The sequence below is a fragment of the Prionailurus bengalensis genome, chromosome A1 (genome assembly GCF_016509475.1).
Source record: "Prionailurus bengalensis isolate Pbe53 chromosome A1, Fcat_Pben_1.1_paternal_pri, whole genome shotgun sequence".
Lineage (NCBI taxonomy): Eukaryota > Metazoa > Chordata > Mammalia > Carnivora > Felidae > Prionailurus > Prionailurus bengalensis.
Genome location: NC_057343.1, coordinates 87,834,274 through 87,843,200, shown reverse-complemented (window position 1 = coordinate 87,843,200; position 8,927 = coordinate 87,834,274). Strand labels below are relative to the sequence as shown.

The 8,927-nt window shown below is 42.2% G+C and overlaps 1 protein-coding gene across 1 annotated transcript in view; it reads left to right on the top strand.

The window, feature by feature from the left end:
- Positions 1–887: 887 nt before the first annotated feature.
- The window catches only part of NLRP3 (NLR family pyrin domain containing 3), a 52,585-nt gene continuing 44,545 nt past the window's right edge, over positions 888–8,927 (top strand). Inside the window, exons 1-3 of the mRNA XM_043573260.1 lie at positions 888–1,195; positions 6,123–6,221; positions 6,947–8,708. Coding sequence (XP_043429195.1) covers positions 913–1,195; positions 6,123–6,221; positions 6,947–8,708 — 2,144 coding nt within the window. The 5' untranslated portion in view covers positions 888–912. The remainder of the gene's footprint in view (positions 1,196–6,122; positions 6,222–6,946; positions 8,709–8,927) is intronic.

The window sequence follows — 8,927 nt, the reverse complement described above, 5'->3', positions numbered from 1 at the left end:
CACCCCACCTCTGCGGTACCTAAGTTTCATTTCATTTGTTTCTATCAATCAGTGGATCAATAGACGTGCACTAGAAGACCATCCCCTTCTCTGCCTGCTTCTGTGTTCTTTCTCTGTCCAGCCATGTGCTGCTCTGTTACCATCATAGTTACTCATTTCCTGGGTCAAAGCAAAAACGGGGAACCAGAGCCTTTCAATTAGAAGGAACTTAAGAGCCATATTTTCCACTCTGTCATTTTATAGATGAGGAAAGTGAAGGTGAGGAGTAATGAAGAGTTTATCGTAGGCCATAGCCCAGTAATTGGTGAGAACAAAATTCTCTCGGTGACATTTGGAAGTGACATCACAGAGCAGTTGGTTTGCGCATATATAAGGCTGTTAATGCAGTTGCGTTTGTGGGTTTAATTACTGTTTCTGTCCACAGGGACACCTTTCTTCCATGGCTCAGGACACACTCCTGAGTCAAGCTAACAGGAGAACATTCTGGTAGGTATTTGGTTCATTTTTTTTTTCTTTTTGATGTTTATTTATTTATTTTGAGAGAGAAAGAGAATGCGAATGAGCAGGGGAGGGGCAGAGACAGGGAGAGAGAGAAACCCAAGCAGGCTCCAGGCTCAGCATGGAGCCCGATGTGGGGTTCAGTCCCATGACCCCTAGATCATGACCTGAGCTGAAATCCAAAGTCGGGCACTTAACTGACTGAGCCACCCAGGTGCCCCTGGTTCACTTCTTAAAATTAAAGATGGCAACTCACAGTTGGGTTATAGTTTTTGTTTTGTATTCTGGATTTTTCATAGTTTAATTCTCTCTAAAGAGGGCAGAATTAAAAAATGACTCTCCTTACCTGTCTGCTTCCACTGTTCCAGCTTCCCAGTGTGGACCTATGCCCAAAGACCCTGACCAGAGCCACGGATGAACATGGCAAGTGTCCGCTGCAAGTTGGCCCGTTACCTGGAGGATTTGGGGGACACGGACTTTAAGAAATTCAAGATGCACTTAGAAGACTACCCTTCTCAAAAGGGGTTCAGCCCACTCCCTCGGAGTCAGACAGAGAAGGCAGACCACATGGATCTAGCTACTTTGATGATTGACTTCAATGGTGAGGAGAAGGCATGGGCCATGGCAGTGTGGATTTTTGCTGCAATCAACAGGAGAGACCTTTATGAAAAAGCTAAGAGGGATGAGCCACAGTGGGGTGAGTGGAAGGAAGACAACATTTTTAAAAATTGTGATAAAATACACATAACATAAAATTTACCCTCTTACCATTTCTAAACATATGGTTTAGTAGTGTTAAGCAGAGTCATGTTGTGCAATCAATCTCCAGAACTTTTTTTCATCTTACAAAACTCTGTACCCATTAAATAACAATTCTCCATTCCCTTCCCCTCAGCCTCTTGAGCCACCACTTTCTGTCTCTATGAATCTGACTACTCTTGGTACCTCTTATAAATTGAATCATAAACTATTTGTTTGTATGTGGCTTATTTTATTTAAGATAAAGTCCTTGAGCTTCATCCATGTTGTCACACATGACGTGATTTCATTCCTTTTTAAGGTGTAGTAATATCCCCTGGTATATGTATACCACATCTTGTTCACCTATTCATCCATCAGTGGACATTCAGATTGCTTCTAGATTTTGATTCTTGTGACTAATACTGGTAGGAACATGTGGGTACAAGTTTCTTTGAGACCCTGCTTTCAGTTCCTTTGGGTGTATGTTCAGAAGTGGAATTATTGGATGATATGGTAATTCTAGGTCCAATTCTTTGAGGAACTCCCATAATGTTTTCCACAGTGGCTGCACCATTTTGCACTCACATCAACAGTGTACAAGGGTTCTAATTTTTCCTCATCCCCAACACTTATTTTATTTTTGTTTTGATAGTAGCTATTCTAATGGCTGTGAGATGATATCTTATTGCAGTTTTGAGTTGCATTTCCTGATTGGCTACTGATACTGAATGACTTTTCATGTGGTTTTTAGCCATTTGTGTATCTTTGGAGAAATGTCTATTCAACTCCCTTTTCCCATATTTTAATTGGGGTATTTGTTGTTGCTGTTGTTGACTTGTGAGGACTCTTTTTATGTCCTGGATATTAACTATTTATCAAATATATTATTTGCAAATATTTTCTTCCATTCCATGGATTGCCTTTTCACTCTGTTGATGGTATCTTTTGATGCAATAAAGTTAACCTTTGTTTTTTAATAATTCCATTTATCATCTTGGCTTTATCCTCTTTCTTCCTCTCATGATACTGCCATGAGAGATTGGAGGAAAGCAGTTTGGTTTCCTTCTAGCTCCTTTAAAAATCCAACTCATGGCTCATCTATCCCCTAGGAACTGTGGACATGTTGGGGGTAGAGTTTTCCTTTCTGGCTTGATGTTTTGAACAAGGGAAGGGTACAAGAAAGGGCTCAAAGGAACCTATAAGATCACAGAATGATGATGTTGAGCTAGTAGAAAGGAGGAATAAAAATGAATCAGCAGATCAGGAGAAGTATGGCGAATGGGTCAGTGATATGGACATAATGAGGGACAGAAACATGATAATAGGGGCATGAGGTGGGGATGCACAGCAGCGGGATGTTATAAAAAATGCATATAATAATATAATTAAAATTGTGTCCTTACTTATATACTAATTAACCAAATTAAGGTGTAATAATCATAGTGGCAGAAGTGGTTCACTTAAGCGGTTTTTATGGATATTGGTAATTCCTTGTAAGAACTCCATGAGGCTGGCATTTTTAAAAAATTTTATTTGTAGGCTCTACACCCAACATAGGTCTTGAACTCACAACCCCTAGATCAAGAGTTGCATGCTCTACCAACTGAGCCAGCCAGGCGCCATGAGGCTGGCACTTTCAAATGAACTTTCAGTTTCATTACTAAATAAGACACTCCAGACACAAAAAGAAAAACACAGTATGATTCCATTTATAAGAGCTACTACAGTGGTTAAATTTATAGAGACAGAAAGTGGTTGCTAGGAGCTGCAGGCAGTGGGGAATGGGGAATTGTTTAATGGTTAGAGTTTCAGTTTTGCAAATAGAAGATCATTCTGGAGGTTGGCCAACAACTTGAAGTGAGTCTGAAAGAGATTCTGGTTGCCTGAGACTCTGTTTCAGTCAGATCCAAGACCTGGATTCAGTGCCAGGTGTGCCTTGGGCTGGATCCTGGCTCTTAACTACTATGCTATCTTGGCTTCTGTAACTGGGCTCTGAGATGGAAGAATTATAACTAGGGTTAGAAGTCTGTTTTTGTTTTTGTTGTTGTTGAGGGGGAGAAGATTGTAGGGTTAGGTTTTAGATTAAGAATTAAGTCATGGTTTTGGTTTGAGTTAATGTTTAGATTTTGTTTTGTGACCGAGTTATCAATAGCATTTGCATTCAGAATAAGTAGACACCTACGTAGAATCTTAAAAAAATTTTTTTTAATGGTTATTTATTTTTGAGAGAGACAGAGTGCAGCATGGGAGGGGCAGAGAGACAGGGAGACACAGAATCGGAAGCAGGCTATAGGCTCTGAGCTGTCAACACAGAGCCCAACGTGAGGCTTGAATTCATGAACCGTGAGATTATGACCTGAGCTGAAGTTGGACAGTAAACCAGCTGAGCCACCCAGATGCCCCTTTACCAGGAATCTTTTATGTTGCTCTTGAGTTCCTGCTCATCTAAAATTATCTCTCAAATATTTTCCCTGGTTGCTTAGCACTTGTTCTATTGTACTTTAATTTCTCTGGTGAAATGCTTCTTTGGGATGTGTAATTTAGTGACTGTTTAGATCTATGATTCTCAACTGTAGATGCATGTTGGAGCTTTCAAAATATATTGGGTGCTACAAACAGAAGAATGAAACTGGACCATTTTCTTACACCATTCACAAAAATAAACTCAAAATAAATGAAAGACCTAAGTGCTTATCAAAACCCTAGAGGAGAAATCAGGCAACAACCTCTTTGACCTCAGCCACAGCAATTTCTTGCTCAACACATCTCCGAAAGCAAGGGAATTAAAAACAAAAATGAGCTATTGGGACTTCATCAAGATAAAAAGCTTCTGCACTGCAAAGGAAACAATCAAGAAAACTAAAAGGCAATTGACAGAATAGGAGAAGATATTTGCAAATAACATATCAGATAAAGGGTTTTTATCCAAACTATATAAACAACTTACCAAACTCAACACCCAAAAAACAAATAATCCAGTGAAGAAATGGGCATAAGACTTGAGTAGACACTTTTCCAAAGAAGACATCCAGATGGCTAACAAACACATGAAAAGACGCTCATCACTCATCATCAGGGAAATACAAATCAAAATCACACTGAGATATCACCTCACACTTGTCACAGTGGCTAAATTAACAACTTAGAAAACAACAGATGCTGGTGAGGATGTGGAGAAATGGGGACCTTCTTTCACTGTTGGTGGGGAAATGCAAACTGGTGCAGCTGATCTGGAAAACAGTGTGGAGGTTCCTCAAAAAATTAAAACTAGAACTACCCTATAACCTAGCAATAGCACTACTAGGAATTTATCCAAAGGATACAGGAGTGATGATTCAAAGTGGTGCATATACCCCAATGTTTATAGAAGAACTTTCAACAATAACCAAATTATGGGAAAAGCCCAAATGTCCATCAACTGATGAATGGATAAAGAAGATGTGGTTTATATATACAATGGAATACTACTTGACAATGAGAAAGAATGAAATCCTGCCATGTATGACAACATGGATGGAACTGGAGGGTATTATCTTGAGTGAAATAAGTCAGAGAAAGACAGATAACATGTTTTCACTCATATGTGGATCTTGAAAAACTTAACACAAGACCATGGGGGAAGGGAAAGGGAAAAATTAGTTTCAAACAGAGAGGGGGAAAACACATAAGAGACTCTTAAATACAGAGAACAAACTGAAAGTTGATGGGGGTGGATGGGGGAGAGGGGAAAATGGGTGATGGACACTGAGGAGGGCATTTGTTGGGATGAGCACTGGGTGTTGTGTGTAAGTGATGAATCATGGGAATCTAACCCCCAAACCAGGAGCACACTATACACTATATACAATGAATGTTAGCTAACTTGACAATAAATTTTATATATATATATATATATATATATATATATATATATATAATCTGTTTATTTAGTTTTGAGAGAGAGCGAGAGAGCACATGAGCAGGGGAGGGACAGAGAGAGAAGGAGTCACAGAATTTGAAGCAGGCTCCAGGCTCTGAGCTGTCAGCACAGAGCCTGGCACAGGGCTTGAACCCATGAATTGTGAGATCATGACCTGAGCCGAAGTTGGAAGTTTAACCGACTGAGCCACCCAGGCGCCCCACTGACGATAAATTATATTAAAAAAATATATATATATATACATATATATATATATAACTTTTATTTTATATTTATTTATCTATTATTATACACAATGGTGCTGGACCCTACCTCAGATAAATTGAAAAATAATCACTGCGAGTGGAGTCCAAGAATCAGTATTTTAAAATATGTTTTTATTTATTTTGAGATAGAGAGAGGGAGCAATCAGGGGCAGGGAAGAGAGAGCAGGAGAGAGAGAATCCTAAGCACCTTCCAGGAGTCAGCACAGAACCTGACATGGGACTGGAACTTCTAAACCATGAGATCATTACCTGAGTCAAAATGAAGAGTCTGACACTCAACCAACTTAGGCTACCAGGTGCACCTCAGAGTCAATATTTTTAAAGCTTCCTAAGTGAATCTCAAGTCAGCTGGGATAGTGAACTACTGAGTTAGACAAACTAGATTGGTAATTCTTACTTTGGGAGACTAAGAATGTGGGTATGACTAATTTCAGACATTTGGGGGCAGGGAAGGATAATCCTGCTGGTCCATAGCCATCTTGGGGATATTTAGACATTTAAAAGTGCATGAATGCCACGAAGTGGATGTCCAGCTGCACACCTGTCATTTGCAGCTCTGAGCTCTGTTTTTGTTTGGGAGAGATCTGGAACAGGGGACTTTGAGCTGTGCCAGCTGTTGGGTACTGGGTCTGAATTATGTCACCTTAGTCAGGAGTCCTGGATTTTAAATTTGTATTTCTTTTTCCTTTTGTTTTCAGATAATGCACATGTGGTATACCGGGAAGAAAGCCTTGAAGAAGAGTGGATGGGTTTATTCGGGTACCTATCCAGAATCTCTATTTGTAAAAAAAAGAAGGGTAAGCAATGGGAATAGTGCTTCCCATTGGGTTTGGAAATCCTGCTTTGGAGTCTGGGAAGCTTGTTCATCCTATATGTTCCTGCTCCTTGGGGGTACAGAGGTCCATTTCAGAAAATCCACTAGAGCTGAAGAAACAGATCAGTGTTCACATGGCTCCTTGTAGTCCCAAGGGAAGTCACCATGGGGAGGTGATTGAGTGTTTCAGGTTTTAAAAGGTATGGGATACCGACCTAAAGGAATAAGATAGAAGAAAAATAAATGACTTTCTGGGGGCACCTGGGTGGCTCAGTTGGTAAAGTTGATTTTGGGTTAGGTCCTGATCTCATGGTTCATAAGTTCCAGCCCTGCAGCAGGCTCTGAGCTGACTGTGAAGAGCCTGCTTGGGAGTCTCTCTTTCTCTCCCTCTCTCTCTCTCTCTCTCTGCCCCTTCCCTGCACTCTCTCTCTCTTTCTCTCTCTCAAAAATAAATAAATAAACATTGTAGAAAAGGATTTTCTGGTAGGTGACAGTGCCTGTGGCACTTTGCTGTTCTTCTGCTCAGCTGTGTATAGGAAGATTTTGACATCCTAGATTTTCTGGGACTGTCTGTACCTGTGCAGTGAAGAGAACCTGCACTTTCCATTTCTTAGCTCTGGTCATCACTCCCTATGGACCAGAGACCCTTGTTGAGAGCTTTCATGTCCTTGGGCTTCTCCCAAAGTCTACCTTTCTGTTTTGCCTCAGATTACTGTAAGAAGTACAAAAAACATGTGAGGAGCAGATTCCAGTGTATCAAAGATAGGAATGCTCGTCTGGGTGAGAGTGTGAACCTCAACAAACGCTATACCAGGCTGCGTCTTGTCAAGGAACACAAGAACCAGCAAGAGAGGGAACATGAGCTCCTGGCCATCGGCAGGACTTCAGCCAAGATGCTGGACAGCCCTGTGAGCTCCCTGAATGTGGAATTACTGTTTGAGCCTGACGACCAACACTCTGAGCCTGTTCACACGGTGGTATTCCAGGGAGCAGCAGGCATTGGGAAAACAATACTGGCAAGGAAGATCATGTTGGACTGGGCATCAGAGAAAATTTACCAGGACAGGTTTGACTATTTGTTTTATATCCACTGTCGGGAAGTGAGTCTCGGGACACGGAGGAGCCTGGGAGACCTGATTGTCAGCTGCTGCCCAGATCCAAACCCACCCATATGCAAGATTGTGAGCAAGCCTTCTCGGATTCTCTTCCTCATGGATGGCTTCGATGAACTTCAGGGTGCCTTTGATGAGCACACAGAGGCGCTCTGTACAAACTGGCAGAAGGTAGAGCGGGGAGACATTCTCCTGAGCAGCCTCATCAGAAAGAGGCTGCTTCCCGAGGCTTCTTTACTTATCACCACGAGACCTGTGGCTCTGGAGAAACTACAGCATTTGCTGGACCGGCCCCGTCATGTGGAGATCCTGGGTTTCTCAGAGGCCAAAAGAAAGGAATACTTTTTCAAGTATTTCTCAGATGAGCAGCAAGCCAGGGAGGCCTTCAGGCTGATTCAGGAGAATGAGATCCTCTTCACCATGTGCTTTATCCCCTTGGTTTGCTGGATTGTGTGCACTGGGTTGAAGCAGCAGATGGACAGTGGCAAGAGTCTTGCCCAGACATCCAAGACCACCACTGCAGTGTACATCTTCTTCCTCTCCACTTTGTTGCAATCCCGCAGAGGGAACCAGAACCACGATGTCTCTACTAACCTCCGGGGTCTCTGTTCCTTGGCCGCAGATGGAATCTGGAACCAGAAAATCCTGTTTGAGGAGTGTGACCTTAGGAATCATGGCCTTCAGAAGGCAGATGTATCTGCTTTCTTGAGGATCAACCTATTCCAGAAGGAAGTGGACTGTGAGAAATTCTACAGCTTCATCCACATGACCTTCCAGGAATTCTTTGCTGCCATGTACTACTTGCTGGAAGAGGAGGGACAGGGAGACACAGGGAGCTTGCTGTTGAGTGGTTCCAAGCTTCCCAACCGAGATGTGACAGTCCTTCTGGAAAACTATGGCAAGTTTGAAAAGGGGTATCTGATTTTCGTTGTCCGTTTCCTCTTTGGCCTTGTAAACCAGGAGAGAACCTCCTACTTGGAGAAAAAACTGAGTTGCAAGATCTCTCAGCAAATCAGGCTGGAGCTGCTAAAATGGATTGAAAAGAAAGCCAAGGCCAAGAATCTGCAGATCCAGCCCAGCCAGTTGGAGTTGTTCTACTGTCTATATGAGATGCAAGAGGAGGACTTTGTGCAAAAGGCCATGGGCCATTTCCCCCAAATTGACATCAATCTCTCTACCAGAATGGACCATGTAGTTTCTTCTTTTTGTATTGAGAACTGTCAAGGTGTGGAATCACTTTCCCTGAGGTTGCTTCATAACTCTCCAAAGGAAGAGGAGGAGGAAGAGGAGGAGGAAGTGCAACACTGTGAGGTGGACCACTGTGTCCTCCTAGATCCTCATGCTGCCTATACTCACCGGTAAGACAATTTGGCTTCAGGCAGGTGGTAGAATGGTAGTGTTGCCTTCACTTTCTAGTCACCTTTCTCTGGGCACTTTCTCTCTTCCCACTTCTCAATTGTCTTTAAAATGTGGTTGCAACAGAGGCACCTGGGTGGGTCAGTCAGTTAAGCATCAGCCTCTTGATTTTAGCTCAGGTCATGATGACATAGTTCATGAAATTGAGCCCCACATCGGGC